At 37.5% G+C, this 26,086-nt stretch overlaps 3 protein-coding genes across 15 annotated transcripts; all 3 read right to left on the bottom strand.

Annotated features, from left to right (window-relative positions):
• Positions 793-4,120, bottom strand: LOC18778075 (protein PIN-LIKES 3). 2 transcript variants are annotated; one of them, XM_007209126.2, is made up of 11 exons: positions 3,900-4,120; positions 3,581-3,808; positions 3,345-3,424; positions 3,099-3,223; positions 2,846-2,967; positions 2,221-2,436; positions 1,952-2,044; positions 1,751-1,851; positions 1,604-1,656; positions 1,339-1,524; positions 793-1,173 (listed from the first exon to the last, which is right to left on the bottom strand). In XM_007209126.2, exons 2-11 carry the CDS (start codon positions 3,713-3,715, stop codon positions 1,043-1,045), a joined length of 1,242 nt encoding a protein of 413 aa, XP_007209188.1. In that variant the 5' UTR covers positions 3,716-3,808; positions 3,900-4,120; the 3' UTR covers positions 793-1,042. The 2 variants fall into 2 exon arrangements, with proteins under 2 accessions (XP_007209188.1, XP_020419284.1); XM_020563695.1 differs by having other exon boundaries at positions 3,947-4,120.
• Positions 7,579-24,708, bottom strand: LOC18775827 (DEAD-box ATP-dependent RNA helicase 42). 11 transcript variants are annotated; one of them, XR_002271640.1, is made up of 4 exons: positions 24,504-24,708; positions 19,577-23,988; positions 19,273-19,413; positions 7,579-7,998 (listed from the first exon to the last, which is right to left on the bottom strand). XR_002271640.1 is itself a non-coding variant. In XM_020563692.1 (3 exons), exon 2 carries the CDS (start codon positions 23,976-23,978, stop codon positions 20,499-20,501), a length of 3,480 nt encoding a protein of 1,159 aa, XP_020419281.1. In that variant the 5' UTR covers positions 23,979-23,988; positions 24,504-24,708; the 3' UTR covers positions 18,968-19,413; positions 20,497-20,498. The 11 variants fall into 11 exon arrangements, 1 of the variants encoding a protein (XP_020419281.1); XR_002271642.1 differs by having other exon boundaries at positions 19,359-19,413; XR_002271645.1 differs by having other exon boundaries at positions 19,359-19,413; positions 20,497-23,988.
• LOC18777904 (protein PIN-LIKES 3) lies at positions 13,558-17,098 on the bottom strand. Of its 2 annotated transcripts, none has more exons than XM_020563694.1 (11): positions 16,597-17,098; positions 16,278-16,505; positions 16,044-16,123; positions 15,784-15,908; positions 15,531-15,652; positions 14,908-15,123; positions 14,643-14,735; positions 14,442-14,542; positions 14,295-14,347; positions 14,025-14,210; positions 13,558-13,860 (listed from the first exon to the last, which is right to left on the bottom strand). In XM_020563694.1, the coding sequence occupies exons 2-11, from the start codon at positions 16,410-16,412 to the stop codon at positions 13,730-13,732; spliced, it is 1,242 nt and encodes a 413-aa protein (XP_020419283.1). In that variant the 5' UTR covers positions 16,413-16,505; positions 16,597-17,098; the 3' UTR covers positions 13,558-13,729. The 2 variants fall into 2 exon arrangements, with proteins under 2 accessions (XP_020419283.1, XP_020419282.1); XM_020563693.1 differs by having other exon boundaries at positions 16,644-17,098.

Here is a 26,086-nt window from a genome sequence, read left to right as displayed (position 1 = left end):
ATGAGGATGTCTTGAAAAACACAATGATTCGGCCAAAATGTTATAGTACACCCTAAAGTAGTAGTAAGTTGTGCAACATATAACAAGTTATGGTCCAAAGATGGAACAAGTAATACAAAATTCAGATGTAGGGAAGTAGTGAGAGAGAGAGAGAGAGATATAGAGAGCCCTCCCCAATCACAGGGGAGGGGGTACCATTAGCATTAGACACTACCGACGGAGTAGATGATTTGCGATTAATAAGTTTGGCCAAGATCAAATGTCATGTGATCCGTAGCACCCAAGTCGATAATCCATGTGGATTTTTGAGAGGACGTATGAAAAGTAGAACCTTTGGTGGTGGCGATAGAAGCATGAGTCCGGGTAGCCGGGTTAGTAGGATTGACCGCATGCTTCTGTGAGTCTGCAATAAAGGGGAGAATCGTAGGGGTTCCTGACATCGCAGTGGAAGTAAGATGTGATATGAGAATGTGAGGAATTGTGTTCGGAGGAATTTGATTTGAGGAAGTTGATGTATGAATTTGATGTAGGAATTGGATTTGAGAGGTATGTGTATAAGATTTGAGGGGACGTGTTTAGGGATTTTGATAAGAGGATTTGAGGACTTTAGATTTGGGGGGATTTGGATTTGAATATGAGAAATTTGAGATAAGGGTTTAGAGACAACTTAGGATCGATTGCTCTGATACCATGCTAAAATATGAATATGGTTTGAATACTTTGAGTTATGTTTTATTCTTCTCTATAAGGAGTTATATATAGGAGTTTACATGAGTGCTTTACAAGGAAATAGATATAGTAATCAATTAGCATAGAATCTCTTAATTATATAATGATTTGTCAACTATATAGAATAAGAAAGTAAATCTCTTAATTAATTAAGGAAATAAATCTCCTTGATTAATTAGGAGACTCACGTCAACCTTTGCCTTTGTTTACAATTTGCAAATAAGTTTGTTTTTCCTTTTTCACAAATTGCCTACAATTCTATTAGAAGATGGATGCAGAATTTTGCTTCAATGGACGATGCTTTGTAGCTGTTTCACACTCGGGCCACAAGCCACATGAAAAAGGCGGACCAAAAAGTAAGTGATACTGAAGCGAAAGCATAAGTCCACAGCATGATAACTGAACATTCCTTTTCTCCTGCTCCGAACAATTGAGTCATTGTTCCTGCCATACATAAGGAAGATAAAAACATATTGTAAAGGGAAACAACACAATCAATTTGTTAGGAAAAAGAATGTCTGTTGATTATGAGAAATAACCAGTGGGGCAAATTGTAATTTGCATTGCAAAAATTGGAAGGAAAAATAATATCAGAAGAGCGTAGCATACCTATGTTCATCGCTGGTGGGAGTGAAAACTGAAGCAAAAGAACAAACAGATACAATGGATCAGAGTGCACCAACCCAAGTTTGAGTGCACCTTTAATTACCAATATTCCTATAAGAGGCAGGGCAACATAACGAACAATGATGATGCCAACAACCAGAGATTTCTGCATCCCTGGCCCTCTCAAACCTCAGAGAACAAAGTGAAGTAAAAACTGAAAAATAAATATGAAAAGGGAAAAAGGTGGAGCTTTTAGGAGTTATATTACCTTTAAGTAGGTTTCCTCCTATTATCAAAGTGAGAGTTGGGATAGCTCCATCTCTGCGATCATAAAGAAGAAGTTAAAAGACTAATAAGTGCGAAGAACACGGATAAATCACTAGCGTTGGTTACAGTGTGGGCATAAGTTTTATACCCCAACAAAGAAGCAGTGTCTTGAACCACCCGTAGAGGAGCACCATCTCCTATCAGTGCTTTTCGAATCTGAGGGATGAGTCCAATTGAAAAACCAACAATCTATACAAGAAAAAAAGAAGCTGGGTTTGGTCAATGTGTTAATAAAACAGAACTAAATGTGCATCAAGATGTATGTGCATTAAGTGCTGGAAGGACATACTGCTCCAGTCGTAGAAGGGGCAAATATTGTTTTCAGATTGAGCTTTCCAAACACCATCATTATACGTTGCTTTATTTTCCCTGAAGTTGTCATCTGCCATGACAAACGACATTGATAAGAAATTGAAAAAGGAAAAAAAAAAAAAAAAACAGAAAAGGGCGATGTTATATTGGCATACTGCGGATCATACATTCAAACAAGAAACATTCTCTTTATAAAGAATATCTTAAATAGTTGGAAAAACAGGGTAAATTCATGGAGTTAGCAACCTTAGCGTTTTCCTCAGATATAGTGCAGGGCAGTGCATAATGATTGGCATTGTCCTCCACTACCTCAGATTCCTTTGAAGAAAGCAGAGGCTCAGTGCAACTTATTTCGTTCGGTGTGGAGGATCTCACCGGAGACTGGGTTGAATCTTGGGTGCCTCTCTTTGCAGATATCCGCACAATATTATACACATAGGACCACAAATAAATGGCTCCTATCTGAAGAGCAAAACCAATTGTATGAACAAGGCTGATTGTACTAAATAAAAAGAAAATATTTCAAGAGAATGCACTAAAAAAGAGACAGTGTTCACAAAACATATATGCATGCTTGTCCAGAATTGGATTGTGCCTGTCATATTATACACAGAAAGCTCGTGCTTGAAGTAATCTCTTAAATTCAGCCATTTAAGATCTGGCTAAACTTATCATGGTATCGCAGATTGATCTCGACTTCAACAACCAGTAATTTGCAATCACATGTGAGAGAACATAGTCTAAAAGAATGGTGGTAAACTATCGAAACTTATCTTGAGCATGTTCCCCATAATTCCTTACTTTGAGTAATCCAAAACTAGATAAAGGAAGTTCGAGACCAAAAATATTAGCAGAAGAAGAAGAAATGTACCGCCATTGAAAGTGAAGCATAAGCCAATCCATAAGTACGACAGACATCAGGAGCTCCAAATGGGCTCCCTTTTTCTTTACAAACAGCTGGGACTATAATGAGGAGCAAGTTCCCCAAATTTCCTGTTTAAATCAACTCAGGAGAAACAAGGTGTATTTTATCAGTGATTTAGAAAGAATAAATAAAAATTAGAAGGCAATTTAGGGGAACAAAATGTTCAATTAAACATATATATGCTTAAATATGTGTTTACCTGCAGCACAGCAACCCAAGACGAGGCCTCGCAGATGTGCAGGAGGTCTTGTTAGCAGGAGGAGTATCCATCCTAGTATCGAACCAACAATAAATGTGATGAGGATATTCACCGGCATGAACCACCTACACATACAAATATATACACATTCAATCATATCAAACTTGTTTTAAAGTTTTAACCAATAAATCTGCCTACATGAAACAAACTGGTGCATTAACCATATTGAAATTAATTTTAACTCACAGCTTAACCATGCTTTCATATGTTATTGTCCGCGCAAGGTTGCTGCTCACCAGGGCAGGATTCAATACGTAAAATACAACCTGTTGATAAAAAAAAACACACTTACGTATGTAGAAACAGTGAAACCATGCAAAAAAATTCTATGATTTTAGCATCCAACACAATCTAAGGTAGCCACAGAATCTATTTGGACAAAGCTGCTAAATGAAAATTGCATGAATGAAATAAGAATTTACAGTGTTTAAGTGCTTCCGAGAGTCTTCCCCGAGAATGTTGACGCTATCAAGCGCAAGATATGAGCCAAGCGCAGTGATCAAGAGCACTTTCAACACCGGAATTGAGGCGGTGATGAAGAGCTGCAAAACCTCCATCCTTGCTGAACCTGAATTATACTTGTTATTATTATCCCTCCCTTCACCACTCTGCTCTGGAGCTGGAAATGAGCTTTATTTACCTCCTCTCCTCTGCAAACATAAAATAAGAAAAACAAAAAGACAATCCTAATTAAAATGCCATTTTTGAGAGAGGAATTGAAGAACATATGATGATATATACCTATGAATCTGTAGACGCAGCAGAGAAGAGAAGAGCAGAGTACCTACCTAGCTATTTGCTATTTGAAATTTCCCAAATATTTTTTTCTTCAAGAAATAAATCAAATGAAGGACATAAAAATTCAGAATTCCTCCTCCTCATAGACTCTGGTAATAAATGCTTGCAGAAAAACTCAAGTTACCAACAAGAAGCCAACCACATATTTATATATATTATACCGCGCATGGAACACGAGCAAGTCCTCCTATTGATGAATTTAAGAAATAGGAGTATGCATTTGATTTGTATCGACCCGTCTTATCTCTTGTGTTGGTCGATGGCTCAGATAACGACAGCTAATTGATTCAGGGTTCCTGTCGTTTTCCGGTTGCCATTGATGTCCTCATCTGAATGGAACATTTTGGTATTGCGGGACCCCTCTCGCCATCGCTACTCTTTTTTATTTACGTTCCTCGTCCTTGCGAGGGAGACTTCGGCCCATTCAATGTGATAAAAATTATATATATTTATGATTTGGCCAAAAGTTATTCACATTCTCATTCGGGTAGTTTGTCGGTTTCGTAACTTTATTCTATATAGTTTCAATTGGGTCAATTTTATTCATGTAATTTTCAATTATTAGCAATTTAAGTAGACCCGTTAGTTTATGTCAAATGAGGTCCCTTGTTTCTCAATAATGTAATTTATGTCTGGCTAAATTTAATCAGCAAAGTAATTAGTCAATCCGCTGTTGAGCAACAGTGAGCGCCGCCACATACTATTCATCTTGAGGGGACCCATGATTTGCTTGCGCATCCAACGACTTCATTGTTCACTTCAGCATGCATCCTCATATCAAAGAGAAACTTCTTCACATCAACCTTGAGCCCTATCCCCTCCGCGTAAAACCTGGATTTTATAACTCTCAAAGCTTTTCTTAGTGAGGAGTAGAGATTGAACGAGTTGAGAGAGAAGAAGCATGAGACCACCATCCATCTCTCACTATCTAATACAAATCAATGGTACCACCATACAACCACTTCGTCCACCTTCGAATGAAGAATTTCTCACCCTCTACTTGCCCTTAATCTGAACCTTATGTCAATTGAACCAAATTCAAACCCATAAATCAGAATATTTTAAGAACCCCAATCCCCAAATCCCCAATTCGGGTCTGTTGTGGAATAGGACGAGAGCTAATTTGATATGGCACGACTGGAACGAAATACCCCTCCACGTGAGGAGTATACTTTTTAAAAGTAACAAAAGTTAGAGGAATTTGACAGAAATCCACAGGTATCCTTGAATTGTTCGGACCTGAAAACTACACGAATAAAATTAATTAAATTGAAACTACGATGACCAAAATAGTGAAACTGTTAAATTACAAGGACCAAAAATGACTTTTTGTGTTATGATTTTTGGGTCATGTAAATTATGGTTATAAATGCTTGAGAGGCTTTTTAAAAAAAAATTAAAATTTATTTTAGAAATTAAAAAAGATAATGGGTTGTTGTGTTTCATAAAAATAGGATGCATTATCTTATTTTTCTTTTAATTTTAATTTTTTTAAATATGAAAAGTGAGAATTTACCATATTATCCTCATTTAATTAATAATCTCAATTCTTAATGTTTTCATTAACCAATGACATTTTCTGGTATTTTGAATGTTTCATCATTTTCTGCCTTTTGCTTTATATATATAGATAATAACAAGAAGGATAAAAAATAAAGATAAGTATTAAATAAAAGACTAAAGCAAAAACTAGATGGGCAAAAAAATAATAAAATAATCAAAAGACATCTCTAACACTTTACGTCAATTTTGACATTAGATGTTTCACACGCCGTTCCACGTAGACTATAACAATTCGGTTGGAGCAAATCTTTACTTTTTTTACGGGTTAAAAGTTGATGGGTTTCACTCATTAGTGGAGGCGAGAAAAAGAAGGAAAATAAATAGTAAAATAAAATGAAAGAAAGGATGGGGGAGTTTGAAGAAAGCAAATGGAAGAGAAAAGCAGAAAAACTCTCCTTCATGCATGGCCACCAATTAATTAGGAATGTTGACTATAAAACAATTTGCCTTCTTTCAGTTTGAATGTATCCCTTAGAAAACCAAAAAGCTTAGAGAGTTTTGAGAGATAAGAAAACCTCATTTGTGTGAGAGAGAAAATCCTCTTGAGAGAAAAACCAAGAGAGAGTTTAGCCACCGGTGTTTAGTTAGCTTATTATTGCATTCCCATTATTTTCGTAGTGAAAAATATTGAGTGTTATTTTTGCCCATTATTTACACAAAGGTGGAAAAGTCAGATCTTGAGACTGCCAAATTTATTGGCTCTTTTATTTTCGCCATCTTTACTAACAAAAGTGCTACATATGATTTGACATCTTTCTTGGAGTGACATAAATAGATTATCATAGTTTTTTTTAATTTTTTATTTATTTTTAGAATAAGCGATAGTTATTATTCATGAACAAACAAAAGTACAAAGTAACTATGTACCAAATATGAATACATCTTCTCTAGTGACCAAACACAATAACATGTTGAATTGATGTGGAGAGAATCACGCTCAACCTAAAAAATATCTAAAATCTATGATTCAGCAACAAGAAGCACATAAAAAAGATATAATTCTAAACATATTATCGTATATTACCTCTCTTGTATCAAAAAATACAATTCTGTTTAAATATTCATTGGAAAAAATTACTACTTAATAATGTAGTTTAATTGAGTAAGAAGCACTTAAAAGATAAAATTATAGAAGAAAAAGGAAACTCTGACTTGTCAACTTTTAAGATTGGGTGCATTAGCAATCCGGTGTAATAACAATTGAGTTTAAGAAATGAAATTAAAAGGACCGAAAAACAATATCTCATGAGCTGAAAGAAGAGACGCACTATATTCGCTTTCTAGTCTAATTTGTCCGTTTCCTGTGCCAGAAAAGAGAGAACTACAAGACAAAAAAGGAAGAGGAAGAAAAGCAGAAAACGTCCACTTGCAAGTTGCACCTCCAGGCTCCACCCATTCCTCGCTCATTTTCTATCATCCATCAGCCACATGAAAATAATAACAATGGCACCACCCAATCAGTATTCAGATAGCTAGCTAGCAGTGATCCGCCGTCCGCATTTTTTTTACCATTTATTTTGTCCCATTAGCTATTTTTAATATCAGCTAAGCAATCCAGATCCAACTACTCAGAAACAAAGATTCGGTACGAGAGAAACCAATGATTCTTCAAACAAACTAACAAAAACCAGCAAAGTTTGGATCAAATTTGAGAGGAAGGGAGTGAGTATTTATCGAAGACCGTTATAGACTTGCAGTACATGATGCAAACTTCTAAGTAATAGAGAGAAGAGGAACCAATGAGAGGTTAGTTGAATTGGCCTAAGTTTTTTATGCGCTTCCAAACGGTCTTTGGTTCGAGTCCCATGGTATACTATGTGTGCGCGAATTTTCCCCCTTTCCTTTCTCAGTTCGGCCAATAACAATAAGAGAGAAGATGAAGAGAAATCCCCATAACGCAACCATATACATCTTTTCCTTTGGGTGGTGAATGGCCTTGAAATTCATTAGAGCTCGAGCTAGAGAAAGTAAAGGTGGACAGAGTAGGGCATAAATTTCTTATGGCCGTCTGTGAGAACAGAAAAGGACAGGTAAGACTAAGAGGAAGGTGAAACAACACACGACAAAAATAACAACAGAATAATTTCATTTAAGACAGATTATCAGACAAAAAGCTCTGGGTTACGAGCCGAGTGAGGCCACATACAATTCCGGTAGTATTTAACCATTTCAGACATTAGTACGCATGGTAATCACAATTGCTAAAACCAACCACTCGAGATACGAAAAGAAAAAACCATGTAAAATCACCCTACTGTTTCTGCTACCGTATGAAGCAAGGAGCGCCAATTTCTTCTAGGCCTTTTCTAAACCTAAGCACCTGTCCCGTCATCATCAAACCCAGCAGCTGATAGGGTGGGGACCACTCTCCACACCGATATCTCCTTACCAGTGGTGGACTCAATTGAAAGCATTCATGTCAAGTATTTGATGGATGAGGTGGTCATTTCCTTTAACCTTTCTTCTTTGATAGCTCAAGCTGAAACAAACAAACAACACATCAGCAAAGCTTCACTGTTGCTCATCTACTTCCTAAATTAAGATCTCCAATAGAAAGGCGGCCAATTAAACTACTAAAAACAAACAAAACCAATATTTTTAATAGAAAGCAAAAGCACAGCCTCAACTTTAGATCATTAAAGCATTCCCATTCAGGAATTTGCGTCGGCCCGTGTTGTCGATTGTTTTGGTCAATGGCTCTGATAACGACAACTAATTATATCTGGGTTCCCGTCGTTTTCCGGTTGCCATTGATGACTTCATCTCCATTGAACATCTTGGTATTGCGGGACCCCTCTCGCCATCGCTACTCTTTTTTATCCATGTTCCTCGTCCTTATTACGAGAGAGAGTTCGGTGCAACCACACATTCTCATTCGATATGATAAAAATGATATAAATTTATTATTTGGCCAAAAGTTAATTTTCGTTCGAGTAGTTTATCTGTTTTATAACTTCGGTCTCTATAATTTCAATTTGATCAATTTTATTTATGTAATTTTCAATTATAAGTAATTCAAGAACACCCGTTAATTTATGTCAAATGAGATCCCTTGTTTCTCAACCATGTAATTTATGTCTGGCCAAATCAGCAATGTAATTAGTCAATCCGTTGTTGAGCAACAGTGAGCGCCTCCACATATTATTCATCTTGAGGGGACCCATGGTTTCCTTGCGCATCCAATGACTTCATTATTACAACAATCACTTAGTGGTCTGTAGTTCAATCCCCATGATACTGTGTATGTGAAAATACCCCATTTCTTTTTCTAATTAGAGCAACTCCATTCATTTGCCCCTTATCAAGACAAGAGGGGAGCTAGGGCAGCCACTATTCATGTGAATAGTGGTTGCCCTTGCAAATAGTATTGTGTATTTCCACCTGTTGCCATGGCAAAGGGCAATTACTATTCATTTTTTTGGTTTTTTTTCACAAATTTGTTTACCTAAACAATTCATTTGGATAATATTTTCGGATAAGATTTTTGGGTTCGTACGTGTCAATATGTATTATAAAATTCATATCTCAATCGAATAAAATTTTGGTATTTATAGGAAAAAAAAAAGCAGTTATTTTTTGGTATTTTTTTTTATAAAAAAATTTGATTTTTTTTCATTTTTTAATTGCACAAAAATTGGTTGCCGTTGGATTGGAGAAAAAAATATGATCGGAGAGCCCAGAGCGCGACACGCGGACTTTAGCGGCACTGTAGCGGTACTGTAGCGCTGACGTTAGCACCAAAACGAGGGCTGGAGCTAAGGCCAACCTTGCCCTCGGGCCAGTCCAGGTTGCTGGGTCCCACCTTGAGCCCGGGCTTGGGCTCCTCGCTGGAACTGGGGTTTTTTTTTTTTCCTCCCCCTAGCCTTGGGCTCAGCTGATCGTTGGAATTGCTCTTATGGTATATAAAAAATCTGAAAGCTTAGAGCATCTCCAAGGAAGATGTCAAAAACTAAATATTAAATTTAAAGTTGATGGCTAATGTGGCAATTTGACATCCTGCACAATTTTACACTCCACTCGATATGTCAAATTAAAATATTATTTTACTACATTAGTGTTGACTTAAATGAATGTATTTTTATAGTTTACTATTAAGAATAATTGATCAATCAAGTTAAAATACTTATAAATTAATTATAAAATGTAACATAAATATAATTTAACAAAAGAAATATCCATCTCCATGTTGGTTGATGATAATTTTTAATTGAAAAAGAAAAAGGTTGTGTGTTTATAAAATAAAATAAAAATGTAACGGTACAATAGGAGGAAAAAAGTTGAAAAAGATCAACATAAATTTTCAATGGTAAAAAAATTCAATGATATTGTAGTGTCAAGTGACAAGAGAAAAAAGGAAAAAAAAATGAAATAGAAACATAATAATGAAAGCAGATAATGACACAGCATATAAAGAAAGCCTCTCCACTTCAACGCCTGTGAGAGGATTTTTTTTAAAAAATTTAAATTTATTTTAGAATTAAAAAAAGATAATGGGTAGTTATATTCCATAAAAATAGAATCCATTATCTGAATTTTCTTTTAATTTTAATTTTCTTAAATATGAAAGGTGAGAATTTACCATATTATCCTCATTTAATTAATGATTTCAATTCTTAATGTTTGCATTAATTAAGGACATTTTATGGTATTTTGAATGTTTCACCATTCGCCGCCTTTTGCTTTATATATATAGATAATAACAAGAAGGAGAAAATAAAGATAAGTATTAAATAATGGGATAAAGCAAAAACTAGATGGGCAAAGAAATAATAAAATAATCAAAAGACGTCTCTAACACTTGACGTCAATTTTTACATTAGACGTTTCACACGCCGTTCCACATAGACTATATCAATTCGGTTGGAGCAAATCTTTACTTTTTTTACGGGTTAAAAGTTGATGGGTTTCCCTCATTAGTGGAGAAGAGAAAAAGAAAGAAAATAAATAGTAAAATAAAATGAAAGAAAGGATGGGAGGATTCGAAGAAAACGAATGGAAGAAAAAATGAGAAAAACTCTCATTCATGCATGGCCACCGATTAGTTAGGAATGTTGGCTATAAAAGCAGTTGCCTTCTTTCAGTTCAATGTATCCCTTAGAAAACCAAAAAGCTTAAAGAGTTTTGAGAGATAAGAAAACGTCATTTGTGTGAAAGAGAAAATCCTCTTGAGAGAAAAACCAAGAGAGAGTTTAGCCACCGGTGTTTGGTGAGATTATTATTGTATTCCCATTATTTTCATAGTGAAAAATATTGGTTGTTATTTTTGCCCATTTTATTTATACAAGGCTGGAAAAAGTCAGATCTTGGGACTACCAAATTTATTGGCTCTTTTATTGATCTAGGTGGATCTTTTCAAGATAATTAACCAAGAAATATTATTTAAATGAAATAACTTATCAACCATTAGACTCGAATGGTTTAAAAAGAAATGGTTCTCAACCATTTAAAAATTAATGGTTTGAATTACCTAAAGAATTTAAACCATTTAACATTGTGGTTTAAATTCATTTATTATTTTTAGCTTTCTATTCTAGGCATTCAGACTTGTATATAAACTATTGTAGTTGAATGAATTAAACAAGCAGAACTCAAAGCAGTTCCTTAGCTTCTTCCTTTTGTTTCTCTAATTGTCTTAAAATTCATCTAGTTCCTTTATTCCTATAAACTAGGAGTTCGTAGTTCTATTGACTAGAAGTTTTGGATCAAGTGGTATCAGAGCACCAGATCCAAGAGGATGACAGTGGTTTATGGTCTCCACTAGCAACCAACGCAAAGCTTCCGGAGAAGAACTTTTAGGTCCATTGCTTGTACACCGAAAGCCAAGGTCCAAGAGAGACATTATGACTAGAGAAAACAAATAGGATACATCTAGTGATGGCGATCGCATCACTAAACTTGAGCAACAAGTTGAAAACTTGTCTGCATCAATCCTTAAATTCGTGGAGAGTTTGAAGACTGGAAAACCTTCACGTCCGTCAACTTCATCTGAGCCTAATCAAAAGCTCAAGAAAAAGGTTATTGAGGATAGCGAAGATGATGACGACACACAAGCTGAGCCAATGAAAAAGAAAGCTGAATCAGGTGACAATAAAAATTCTATTGATTCCTTAAAGATTGATTTTAAGGTTGACATCCCTATATATAAAGGAGATGTTGATCCTGAAAAGCTAGATAATTGGAAATCTGGATTGTAGGTTGAAGAGGTCTTTGTATGGGCTCAAGCAATCTCCAAGACAGTGGTACAAGCATTTTGACACCTATATGCTGCGGATTGGGTATAGAACATGCGAATCGGATTGTTGTGTGTACTCTCATGTGTTCAAGGATGGGAAGATCATCATGTTGCTACTTTATATGGATGATATGCTAATTGCGTGTCAAGATATGTTAAAGGTTTGAGAGTTGAAGATTCTACTTGAGAAGGAGTTTGACATGAAGGATCTTAGTCCCGTACAAAAGATCCTAGGAATGGAGATAAGGAGAAACTGAGATGTGGGCAAATTATGGCTGTCACAAGGCAAGTACATATCTAAGGTACTTGAGAGATTCAACATGTTGAATTGTAAGCCCATGTCTACTCCTTTGGCGAAGCACTTTAGACTATGTGCCAAGAGAGTCCTTATAGTAATAAAGAGAAGGATGAGATGAGTAAGTTTCCGTATGCAAGCGTGGTAGGGTGTCTCATGTACGCAATGGTTTGCACATACCCCCAACTTGGCTCAAGCTATGAGTGTGGTTTCAAGATACATGGAAAATCCAGACAAACAACATTGGAATGCGGTGAAATGGATTTTCTAGTATTTGAAAGGCATCAAGAAGCTCGAAATTTTGTTTGAAAGACAACAAAGAAAGGCATGTGTGTCGGGTTATGTAGATTCGAATTATGCGGGAGACTTAGACAAGAGGAGATCCATCATGGATTATGTTTTCACTTGTTGTGGATGACCGATTAATTGGCAAGCGGTGCAAAATTGGTTCTTGTCTTGTCTACTACCGAAGCAGAGTATATGGCGTTAACGAAGGCTTCTAAAAAAGCGTTATTGCTAACAAGATTGGCGAAAGAGTTCGGGATAGCTCTAGACTTGGTTGTGATTCAAAGTGACAGTCAAAGTGCTATATGCTTAGTCAAGAACCACGTATTTCACGAAAGGTCTAAGAATATTGATGTACAGTACCACCGGATAAAGGATTGGGTGAACGATGGGGACATTGCAATAGAGAAGGTTCATACGGATTAGAATGCTTCAATTTGCTTGACCAAGCCAGTCACAGCTTAGACATTGTTTGAGCTTGCTCAATCTTATTGCATGCTAAAGATTGAGGTTGAGCTTTTGGGGATTACTAGAACTGTTTCCAAGAGGTTTGAAGAAGTTTTAGGGATCGATGATTTTCACAAGGTGTTTAAGGCTCGCCAAGATAGAGATTGTTTATGTTGGCTCACCTTAAAGATGTGAATGGATTGAAGGAAACGAGCAGTCAAACTAGTTGCAGCCGTGTTAACTAGGCTCCAGCGCTCGACTAGAAATTGCAGGCGCTCAAGCGGCAAAAGTTTTTCTTTTAAGCGCATGCGCTCAAGCGGCAGAACTCAAACTTGAGCAAATGCAGGTGCTCAACCGGATCAATTGGCGCTCAAGCGGGACACGCGAATCCAGTGCTTATCCTTGGCAAATGTGGATATATTTTCTCCTAGTTTTGGGATCCTTTAAGTTTTCTATTCCTTGTATAATTGTACTAAAGCCCTATGACATACAAATAGGCACCTTAGTGCTAGGTTTTGATAACGTGAGAAAACTAAAGCATAAAATTGGGTTTGAGCCAAGGGTGAGAGAAAAGAGAGCTAGGGTTTGTGAGAGAGCATAGGGGGTTCTTCATTGTAACCAAATGAGTTCTTCCATACTAGTGATTTTCTCGGGGATTACCAAGAGGACGTAGGCAGAACGCCGAACCTCTATAAATTCTTGTGTTCTTTGTGTCTTTTCGGTTTGTGTGTGCTTAATCTTTGCATGGCTTGTGTGTGATAGCTTTGTAGTCCATCAACAATAAAATCTTGGAGTGTTTTCGCACAACACTTTTATATGTTATTGTCTGCACAAGGTTGCCTTTGTTTACAATTTGCAAATAAGTTGTTTTCCTTTTTCACAAATTGCCTACAATTCTGTTAGAAGATGGATGTAAAATTTTGCTTCAATGGAGGATGCTTTGTAGCTGTTTCACACTCGGGCCACAAGCCACATGAAAAAGGCGGACCAAAAAGTAAGTGATACTGAAGCGAAAGCATAAGTCCACAGCATGATAACTGAACATTCCTTTTCTCCTGCTCCGAACAATTGAGTTATTGTTCCTGCCATACATAAGGAAGATAAAGCATATTGTAAAGGGAAACAACACAATCAATTTGTTAGGAAAAAGAATGTCTGTTGATTATGAGAAATAACCAGTGGGGCAAATTGTAATTTGCATTGCAAAAATTGGAAGGAAAAATAACATCAGAAGAGCGTAGCATACCTATGTTCATCGCTGGTGGGAGTGAAAACTGAAGCAAAAGAACAAACAGATACAATGGATCAGAGTGCACCAACCCAAGTTTGAGTGCACCTTTAATTACCAATATTCCTATAAGAGGCAGGGCAACATAACGAACAATGATGATGCCAACAACCAGAGATTTCTGCATCCCTGGCCCTCTCAAACCTGAGAGAACAAAGTGAAAGTCAGTAAAAACTGAAAAATAAATATGAAAATGGAAAAAGGTGGAGCTTTTAGGAGTTATATTACCTTTAAGTAGGTTTCCTCCTATTATCAAAGTGAGAGTTGGGATAGCTCCATCTCTGCGATCATAAAGAAGAAGTTAAAAGACTAATAAGTGCGAAGAACACGGATAAATCACTAGCGTTGGTTACAGTGTGGGCATAAGTTTTATACCCCAACAAAGAAGCAGTGTCTTGAACCACCCGTAGAGGAGCACCATCTCCTATCAGTGCTTTTCGAATCTGAGGGATGAGTCCAATTGAAAAACCAACAATCTATACAAGAAAAAAAGAAGCTGGGTTTGGTCAATGTGTTAATAAAACAGAACTAAATGTGCATCAAGATGTATGTGCATTAAGTGCTGGAAGGACATACTGCTCCAGTCGTAGAAGGGGCAAATATTGTTTTCAGATTGAGCTTTCCAAACACCATCATTATACGTTGCTTTATTTTCCCTGAAGTTGTCATCTGCCATGACAAACGGCATTGATCAGAAATTGAAAAAGGGAAAAAAAAAAAACAGAAAAGGGCGATGTTATATTGGCATACTGCGGATCATACATTCAAACAAGAAACATTCTCTTTATAAAGAATATCTTAAATAGTTGGAAAAACAGGGTAAATTCATGGAGTTAGCAACCTTAGCGTTTTCCTCAGATATAGTGCAGGGCAGTGCATAATGATTGGCATTGTCCTCCACTACCTCAGATTCCTTTGAAGAAAGCAGAGGCTCAGTGCAACTTATTTCGTTCGGTGTGGAGGATCTCACCGGAGACTGGGTTGAATCTTGGGTGCCTCTCTTTGCAGATATCCGCACAATATTATACACATAGGACCACAAATAAATGGCTCCTATCTGAAGAGCAAAACCAATTGTATGAACAAGGCTGATTGTACTAAATAAAAAGAAAATATTTCAAGAGAATGCACTAAAAAAGAGAGTGTTCACAAAACATATATGCATGCTTGTCCAGAATTGGATTGTGCCTGTCATCTGATATACAGAAAGCTCATGCTTGAAGTAATCTCTTAAATTCAGCCATTTAAGATCTGGCTAAACTTATCATGGTATCGAAGATTGATCTCGACTTCGACAACCAGTAATTTGCAATCACATGTGAGAGAACATAGTCTGAAAGAATGGTGGTAAACTATCAAAACTTAACTTGAGCATGTTCCCCATAATTCCTTACTTTGAGTAATACAAAACTAGATAAAGGAAGTTCGAGACCAAAAATATTAGCAGAAGAAGAAGCAATGTACCGCCATTGAAAGTGAAGCATAAGCCAATCCATAAGTACGACAGACATCAGGAGCTCCAAATGGGCTCCCTTTTTCTTTACAAACAGCTGGGACTATAATGAGGAGCAAGTTCCCCAAATTTCCTGTTTAAATCAACTCAGGAGAAACAAGGTGTATTTTATCAGTGATTTAGAAAGAATAAATAAAAATTAGAAGGCAATTTAGGGGAACAAATTGTTCAATTAAACATATATATGCTTAAATATGTGTTTACCTGCAGCACAGCAACCCAAGACGAGGCCTCGCAGATGTGCAGGAGGTCTTGTTAGCAGGAGGAGTATCCATCCTAGTATCGAACCAACAATAAATGTGATGAGGATATTCACCGGCATGAACCACCTACACATACAAATATATACACATTCAATCATATCAAACTTGTTTTAAAGTTTTAACCAATAAAGCTTGAGCAATAAATCTGCCTACATGAAACAAACTGGTGCATTAACCATATTGAAATTAATTTTAACTCACAGCTTAACCATGCTTTCATATGTTATTGTCCGCGCAAGGTTGCTGCTCACCAGGGCGGGACTCAATACGTAAAATACAACCTGTTGATAAAAAAACACACTTGGGTATGTAGAAAGAGTGAAACCATACACAAAAATTCTATGATTTTAGCATCCAACACAATCTAAGGTAGCCACAGAATCTATGTGGACGAAGATACTAAATGAAAATTGCATGAATGAAATAAGAAGTTACAGTGTTTAAGTGCTTCCTAGTGTCTTCCCCGAGAATGTTGACGCTATCAAGCGCAAGATATGAGCCAAGCGCAGTGATCAAGAGCACTTTCAGCACCGGAATTGAGGCGGTGATGAAGAGCTGCAAAACCTCCATCCTTGCTGAACCTGAATTATACTTGTTATTATTTTCCCTCCCTTCACCACACTGCTCTGGAGCTGGAAATGAGCTTTATTTAACTCCTCTCCTCTGCAAACATAAAATAAGAAAAACAAAAAGACAATCCTAATTAAAATGCCATTTTTGAGAGAGGAATTGAAGAACATATGATGATATATACCTATGAATCTGTAGACGCAGCAGAGAAGAGAAGAGCAGAGTACCTACCTAGCTATTTGCTATTTGAAATTTCCCAAATATTTTTTTCTTCAAGAAATAAATCAAATGAAGGACATAAAAATTCAGAATTCCTCCTCCTCATAGACTCTGGTAATAAATGCTTGAATATGGTTGCAGAAAAACTCAAGTTACCAACAAGAAGCCAACCACATATTTATATATACTATACGGCGCATGGAACCCGAGCAAGTCCTCCTGTTGATGAATTTAAGAAATACGAGTATGCATTTGATTTGTATCGGCCCGTGTTGTCTCTTGTGTTGGTCGATGGCTCAGATAACGACAGCTACTTCATCTGCATGGAACATTCTGGGTTCCTGTCGTTTTCCGGTTGCCATTGATGACTTCATCTGCATACTGGAAAATCCTCTTGAGAGAAAAAATAAGAGAGAGTTTAGCCACCGAAGTTTGGTGAGGTTATTATTTTTATTTCCATTATTTTCACAGTGGAAAATATTAATTGTTATTTTTGCTCATTTTATTTACACAAGATCGAAAAAAGTCAGATCTTAGAATTGCCAAGTTTATTGGCTCTTTTATTTTTCTCTATCTTTCCCAACAAAAGTGTCACATAGGATTGGACATATTCCTTGGAGTGACATAAATAGATTATCATAGTTTGTTTTTTTAGAATAAGCGATAGTTATTATTCATGAACAAATAAAAATACAAAGCAACTATGTATCAAATATGGGTACATCTTCTTTAATGACCAAACATAACAACATATTGAATTAATATGGAGAGAATCACGCTCAACCCAAAAAATGACTAAAATATATGATTCAACAACAAGAAGCACATAAAAAATATATGATTCAACAACAAGAAGCACATAAAAAATATATATATATATATAATTCTAAACATATTTACCTCTCTCGTATCAAAAAATACAATTCTGTTTAAATATTCATTGGAAAAAATTACTATTTAATAATGTAGTTTAATAGAGTAAGAAGCACTTAAAAGATAAAATTATAGAAGAAAAAGGAAACTCTGACTTGTCAACTTTTAAGATTGGGTGCAATTAGCAATCCGGTGTAATAACAATTGTGTTTAAGAAATGAAATTAAAAGGACCGAAAAACAATATTTCATGGCCCCGCCAAACAGTAAAGTGATTAAAAGAAGAGACGCACTATATTCGCTTTCTAGTCTAATTTGTCCGTTTCATGAGCGAGAAAGGAGAGAACTACAAGACAAAAAAGGAAGACGAAGAAAATCACAAAACGTCCTCTTGCACCTCCAGGCTCCACCCATTCCTCGCTCAGTCATCCGCCGTCCGCATTTTTTTTACCATTCATTTGTCCCATTAGCTATTTTTATATCAGCTAAGCAATCCAGATCCAACAACTCAGAAACAAAGATTCGGTACGAGAGAAACCAATGATTCTTCAAACACTAACAAAAACCAGCAAAGTTTGGATCAAATTTGAGAGGAAGGGAGTGAGTATTTTTCGAAGACCGTTGTAGACTTGCAGTACATGATGCAAACTTCTAACTATTAGAGGGAAGAGGAACCAATGAGACCTTAGTTGGATTCGCCTAAATTTTTTATGCGCTCCCAAGTGGTCTTAGGTTCGAATTTTCCCCCTTCCTTTTCTCAGTCGGCCAAAAACAATGAGAGAAGATGAAGAGAAATCCCCATTACGCAACCATATACATCTTTTCCTTTGGGTGGTGAATGGCCTTAAAATTCATTAGAGCTCGAGCTAGAGAAAGTAATGGTTGACAGAGTAGGGCATAAATTTCATATGGCCGTCTGTGAGAAAAGAAAAGGACAGGTGAGACTAAGAGGAAGGTGAAACAACACATGACAAGAATAACAACAGAATAATTTAATTTAAGACAGATTATCAGACAACAAGCTCTGGGTTACGAGCCGAGTGAGGCCACATACAATTCCGGTAGTATCTAACCATTTCAGACATTAGTACGCATAGTAATCACAATTGCTAAAACCAACCACTCGGGATACGAAAAGAAAAAACCATGTAAAATCACCCTACTGTTTCTGCTACCGTATGAAGCAAGCGAGCGCCAATTTCTTCTAGGCCTTTCCTAAACCTAAGCACCTGTCCCGTCATCATCAAACCCAGCAGCTGATAGGGTGGGGACCACTCTCCACACCGATATCTGCTCACCAGTGGTGGACTCAATTGAAAGCATTCATGTCAAGTATTTGATGGATGAGGTGGTCATTTCCTTTTAACTTTTCTTCTTTGATAGCTCAAGCTGAAACAAACAAACAACGCATCAGCAAAGCTTCACTGTTGCTCATCTACTTCCTAAATTAAGATCTCCAATAGAAAGGCGGCCAATTAAACTACTAAAAACAAACAAAACCAATATTTTTAATAGAATGCAAAAGCACAGCCTCAACTTTGGATCATTAAAGCATTCCCATCAACTACAATGAACACAGAAATAAAAAAGGTAAAGAACAAAGTCAAAAGCAGCCTCCACAACAAAGGTGTAGCAACCCCATATGGCAACAAAGCAGAAGGCACAGGACTGGTGATCTCTGCGAGGAGCTCAGTCACCCGTTATAGCAAACAATGCCCCAAAAGCAAATCCATTTTGAGACCATCTGATTGAACGGAAGTAAAGTTCACCTTTTAACAGTACAGAAAGGATGCAGAACAAGAAATAATGGACCTCCTACTAAAAGCCTCTCTTCAGATGTAATCCAGTGCTCTACCTTAAGGAAGTATGTATATGTAGCTGCATTGGCTCCAGAAATTTCAAGACAATACCTGGAAACAATCACCAAAAAGGAAACTAGAGCAATCAAATACATAAATAGTAATCACAAATCTCACCACTCATGGAACACAAACAAAACAGAAAATGGACCAGAAGATTCTAAGCACATCCGTTCAAAATGAAGAACAGTAACATGAGGAGAAAGTGTCGCACCACGGTCGCATCTCTTGGACAGCTTTGTAATGGGCAGAGACAATATTGAACATGCGAGCATATGCATATAACATCCCTCGCACCATGGAAACGATAAACAAAAAAAAAGAAAAGAAAATCAAAAGGGGCCAGAAAATTGCGCAAAGCAAGACAAATTTGTAACAGTTCACACAACAAAATCCAATCTGTATCTGATTCCTCATTGTCAATATAAAATGACTTCCTAAATGACAATTGTAAATCAAGCTTAACCTGGATTCAGGAAAAGATTAATGAGATTTCACTCAGACATTAACAAATTTGGTTCTCTTACAAGTTGAATATTTTATCCAGCAGTAAAGTGCAAGGAAATCATGATGTAGGATATGGGTGAGTTGAGTATTTGGGTAATTTAGCGGAAGCGAAAACAATGGAAAAACAGAAAATAGGTGGTAAAAGATGCCTTGGCTTCACACCAAGGAGTCTCCAATCTCTGGAAAGTAAACTTTTCTTAATATCTCAAATCTCAACTCTATAATGAATTACATAGACTGGGTATTTATAATAATCTAACCCTAGAGTGAAAAGAAAAATTAAACTTATTCTAGGAAAGAAATCCTAATCCAAATAAAATAGGAAACTTAGAAATCCTACTGAAATTTGGAAAAACTAAAAATCCTAATGAAATCTGGAAAACTTAGAGAACCTAGGAACTAACAAATAAATTAGGAAACTAATTAATAGTTCCCTCTTCCATCTCTTTCGTTTGTAAACCCTAATGGGTTTGACAAAGATGTCCTCATCAAATCAGTTAACCAGAACCATTCAATATGGAATTCATTAGGGGACTGAGAAACAATTGACCAGGAACTGAGAAGCAAATTAAGTTCAGCATAAGCCGATAACAGTATGCCTAAAGTAAGTTGGAGTTAAGATCTCACACTTATAGAACTTGATATCTGCCTTGCTGTGCTCCACCAGGAAGTGATAATGCCTGATTTGAGATATCTTCCAAAACACGTTTTAATTCTGCTTTGGCTCTCTTGACAGACTGTTCAGTAGGGCCCTCAATAAACAAGTAGAGTTTGCGATCTCCTGGTCCTGCAACCTTCCCTGGTGGGAAATACTGACCCCTCGTAGTAATGGCAGCTCCAGTCCACTCTGATATAGGTCCCAAAGTTTCCTTGTGGGTAACCTTCCATCGAGCATTCTGTGGAAAATCATTTATCTCCAACTCTGCTTCATAGTGTTCAGGCATTGCATCAGCTTGGATCTTTGCCAGATTATGCTGCAAGTTCATCGCAGCTGCAATTGCTGCAGCCCGAGCTGCCCCATCATTGCCAACAACAGGCAAACCAGTCCCAGCCACAGCTGCTGCTGTTCCTGGTAATGTTAGACCAAGGACACCTGGAAGAGAAACAGGCAGTCCACTGTTGGGAAGCAGTTGGGCAGCAGGCACAGGGGTCTGAATTGAAGCTGTACTGCCTTTAGAGGCGGCAGCAATGGCTGCTATCTGAGCAAGGGCAGCCTGCTGTGAAATGTCACCCCCTGCCTTTCGGATACCTTCATCTTCATCTTCTGAATCTGACTTGTCATCCTCAAAACCATATTCTTTGGCTTGTGCTTTCTTTGCTGCTCTCCTCACTTCATCTTCCTCTTCATTAAATTTAAAACCACTTCCTCCGTAACCAGTTCCATGGGCTTGCTCGAGTCCCTGATTTACTTTTGCAGTGAAACTATCCGCAAGAGATTTCAGGTCATCTGGAACAACTTGCTCAGAGAGTTCCAATGCTTTGACAAGATCTGGAGCATATCTAGCATCTTCCTCAGAGACAAACGTTATAGCACAGCCTTTCCGACCAGCTCGCCCAGTACGGCCAACACGGTGAACATAGTCTTCATAGTGATTTGGACTATCAAAGTTGATCACCAGTTCAAGCTCCTTGACATCTAACCCTCTCGCAGCAACACTAGTTGCAATCAACAAATTACAAACATTGCTTTTAAAATCAGTTATGGTGGACTCACGATCTGTTTGATCTTTGCCCCCGTGAAGTGAGAGACAAGGATATCCATGCCTAAGCAGATCCCTAAATAAAGCATCACATTTATTCTGTGACTCGACAAATATCAAAATTTTTCCTTTCTCATACCACTCCCCAAGTAACTCTAACAATCTCAAGAACCTTTCATTTTCCAGCCTCACTTCAACCAATTGTGCTATGTCCTTATTCACAACACTCCTACCACCAACTTGTATTTCCACAGGTTTGTTCAAGACTTTGCGTGCCAAGACTTCAACCTGGCGAGGGAAGGTGGCAGAAAACAATACAGTTTGACGATCTGGCCGAATATTTTGAACAATTCGAGTGATTTGAGGTTCAAAACCCATGTCAAACATTCGATCAGCTTCATCCACTACCAAATACGTTACTCTACGCAGATTTGTTATTCTCCCTCCACTTGTACAAAGTATGTCAATCATCCTACCGGGTGTACAGACAACAATTTCAGCTCCCCTCTTCAATTCACTAATTTGTTGGGCAACACCAGAACCTCCATACACAGGCACACACCTGAGACCCAGTACCTTGGTAAACTTTTTAATATCACTGTGAATCTGCTGAACAAGCTCCCTAGTTGGTGCCATTATAAGCCCAATAGGTCCATCTCCTGCTACCACAGGTGGCTGGTCCTTGATATGCCTCAGCATTGGCAGCACGAATGCAACAGTTTTGCCTGACCCAGTTTTTGCGATGCCAATACAATCTCGACCACTCATAATTACAGGCACTGCCTGAGCCTGAATTGGCATTGGCTTTTCATAGTTTAGCTTCTTTATTGTTTCCAAGATTTTACTTGTAAGCCCAGTTTGGTGCCATGTCTTGATCGGCTTTGGCACATCCTTACCATGTATTTTCAATTCCAATTCTTTCCGATATGCACCCACCTGTTCTGGAGTCATTCTAGAGATCTCCTTCACCTCAATATAGAAATTTTTGCGGAATGGATCATAATCTATCTTAGAGTGATCAACTACAGAGAGCTTCTCAGCTTTTGTCTTTTTCACCCTTTTTATGAACTCATCATCACCTTCATCTTCTAAGGGGTCATCATCATTCTCAAGGTCCCCATAATCCGAGTCAGAATCCTCCCCAGGAATTATTCTGCCCATAGATTTATTTGAACCTCTCCTTGGCTGTTCACCATTACTTAGATCATCCTTTTTATCCTTGTTCTTCTCATCAACAATTGATGGTTCCACAGCATTGTTCAGCTTCTCAACTTCAGGCAACACCATAGAATTCATAAAAGCATCTAATGGATCAACTTCTTCATCACCAACAGCATCATCAGCCCCATTCTGCAAAGTAAGTGCATCTGTTTCATTCTCAGAATCTACCACCATAGCATCTCCGCCAGCTTCTCTGTCAGTAAGATTGTCTTCTCCATCAACATCCATATCCCTCTCTGATTTCCCTAATGAGGGTACTTCTTCATCATCAGATTCTCCTTCAAGAGTCCAGGCCTTGCCGGACTTAGGTTCATCAACATCCCCTTCCCCACGTTTCTCTCTCTCAGATTCTTCCTTCTTCCTTTTTAACTCTTGCCACTCCTGAACTCTCCTTCTCCGCTTTTCCATTTCCTCATCCAATTTCCGCTGTTCATCCTCTAACTCCTCCTCACGAGTTGGCTGCTTCTCTTTCTTAACTGAATCATCTTCATCACTCTTCTTTCTCGGGCTCCCATCTCCATCATCCCTATGTCTGTTTGACCTGCTGCTACTCCTTTCCCTCTCTTTCTCCTTGTACTCATTTTCATCTTTCCTATGCCGCTTCCTACCACGCTCCCTAACATCATCATCAGTATCATCAGTATCAATGTCCCTACGCCTCTCCCTCTCCCGTATCCTCCTCTCTCGATCTCTGTCCTTTTCCCTCTCCCTCTCTCGCTCCCTCTTTTCCCTCTCTCTATCTTCTCCCTCTCTTTCTCGTTCCCTTCTCTCCCTCTCTCTTTCTCGTTCCTTTTCTTTTTCTTTTTCTCTTTCTTTCTCTCTATCTCTTTCTTTTTCTCTTTCTCTTTCTCTTTCTCTTTCCCTCTCCCTCTCCTTTTCCTTCTCTCTAGCCCTCTCTCTCTCCTTCTCCTTCTCTTTATCTTTTTCTCTCTTCCTGTCTCTCGTTCTCTCTCTTTCATCATCCCGGCTTCGTGTCCTATCAGTGTCCCTGTCTCGATGCTTCTCTCTATCATACCTATCCTCAGAATCAGAACTCTTTTCTCTCTCAGAGCGCCGACTATCACGATCTCTCTTATCTTTATCTTTATCCCTGTGTCTCTCTCCATTCCTCTGTTTTTCACGTTGCCGATCTCGATGACTCCTCTTGGATTCCCCCTCCTTCCTGGATTTATGCTTGCCCTCTTCCATTTCTTTCTTCCTATGCCACTCATAAACACAAAAATCAGTTCGCATTCCAAGTATGGACAAGAAAACACAAACAGAAAACCCTAAAAACACTCTACTTGCATAATCCAACATGAATTCTAATTCCTTCCAATGTATTCTCAAATTAAAGCAACTAAAGTTACCAAAGCTTGAATTTACATTTACATTAACATTAACAATAACAGAACAAAGCGAGCACACAAGAACACGTAAATTATAAATCAAAGGAAACAGACAACTTTATCCCATTGAAGAACAAACAGAACAATATATGTACAGTGAAACTAAGGTGGTCTTTTTTTATCTTAAATCTTGATAGACCGCTTTAATACATATCTTTCTTTGGTTTTTAAATCTTAAAACAAGGGTTAAGTTTGTCTGATCATAGTTGCCTAATTCGCTCACACCCCTACGAATTTCGATCTGGATCGAGCGTACCCAATCGCGGTACGGTATCGATCTGGAACGAAAGATTTAACGACTCAGTTCCAGAGGAGAGAACAGTACCTGATAGACGACGTCGCTGCTACACCACAGTACCTGACCGCCGACAGCAGACGAGCAATCGAGGGCACATGAGGGAGAGTGCTATAGCTGATGAGCTCACGTTTGATTCTTGGTCTCTTGGTCTCTTGACATAAGGGTAGGGAAGATCTTGGGTTCGGCGAGGATTTTTTTGGACGAACAGATTCGAAGAGGTGGGATGGGTGATAGGGCGGGTGATAAATGGATAGGCGTAAGAGCAGTTCCAGCGGACAGCCCAGCCCACCTGGTCTCCCAAAATCAGCTCCAGCACGGGCAGGGCAAGGCCCAAGGCAAGATAGGCGCTGACGTCAGCAAAGAAAACAAAATTTTAAAAAAAATCTGAAATATTACTAAAAATTTTTATACATACCTACCAAATTTTTATTTCTTAATCTCATATATGTAAATAAAATTAATCTCATATGAATAGTAATTGTTTTTGAATTGTCATGGCAATGGGTGGAAAAACACACAAAATTGCTATGGCATATTCTATTCAAGTGAACAGTAACTGCCCTTACTTGCTCTTGGGTGAAAGTGCTCTAAGAGGGAATGTATTAGAGGTTGGGTGGGTGGGTGTGTCAATATAATAAAAGTACTGCTTCTAGTTTCAAGAATTCAGTCTTGTTCTCATGGATCCTATAGTCCAAGGAAGTTGTGGTTACCTACCATTGGATATAATCTAAGGGTTGAGAAAAAACTTGTTTAAATATCAATACGTCATCTTTTATTTTACTTTTACTGTAATAAAATACTATTTTAGTTATTAAAACTTTTTTTTAATTTTTAAAGAAGAGTTTAAAATCAAAGATGAACAACATGAACAAAAAACGCATCCGCATCTAAGATAGTCGTCTCCGACGCTAGTCATCTTATGCCTAGTGAGAAAACATGAACCTTTCATGAAAATACAATATAATTACAAAAACCTGAGTTTGGGTTCATCAACTTAAAAAAAAAAACCCAAAATTTGTTTGTAAAAAATTGAAGTTTTCCCAAACTTGGTTCATGAATTATTCAAATCTAACATTTATAAACATAAAATTGATCACAAAAGTAGAGAATAACAGGAAAGTGACTTGGTTGTGGGTCCTTGAAATTCAATCACGTTAAAGTGTGAAGGGATGGCTTGATGGCTCTGGATTTGGCTCAATAAATTTTCTTTTGTTTCTGAAAAAATTGAATATTTGAATCTAAATCAAGAGATGAAATAGATAACCAATCAGCTGGTGAACTACCTAGTGCCTCAATGGCAGAGGTTTGAAACCCGTTGGAAGCATTTTGTGGCCAGAGGCAAGCCGAACCCCAAGAGGGGATTAATCCCATTCTTCAGGTGTAGGGACACATCGTGGTATTTACTATAAAAAAAAAAAGAGATAACCAATAAGAATTAGAATGAATCTTAAACGGCACGTGTTCTTAATTTTCATCAGCAACGTCGGAGTTGAAGGTAGTTGTGAATGACAATGGAGGAAGAACATGTTCTTAGTTTTCTGAGAGAGAGTATGTTTTGGTTGGAGTGATTTTTTCTATTTTTAAGTTTTTGCTTTTGTTTAATTTAAATT

Source organism: Prunus persica, chromosome G5 (assembly GCF_000346465.2).
Source record: "Prunus persica cultivar Lovell chromosome G5, Prunus_persica_NCBIv2, whole genome shotgun sequence".
In the NCBI taxonomy this organism is placed as follows: domain Eukaryota; kingdom Viridiplantae; phylum Streptophyta; class Magnoliopsida; order Rosales; family Rosaceae; genus Prunus; species Prunus persica.
This window is presented reverse-complemented; position numbering and strand designations above follow the sequence as displayed.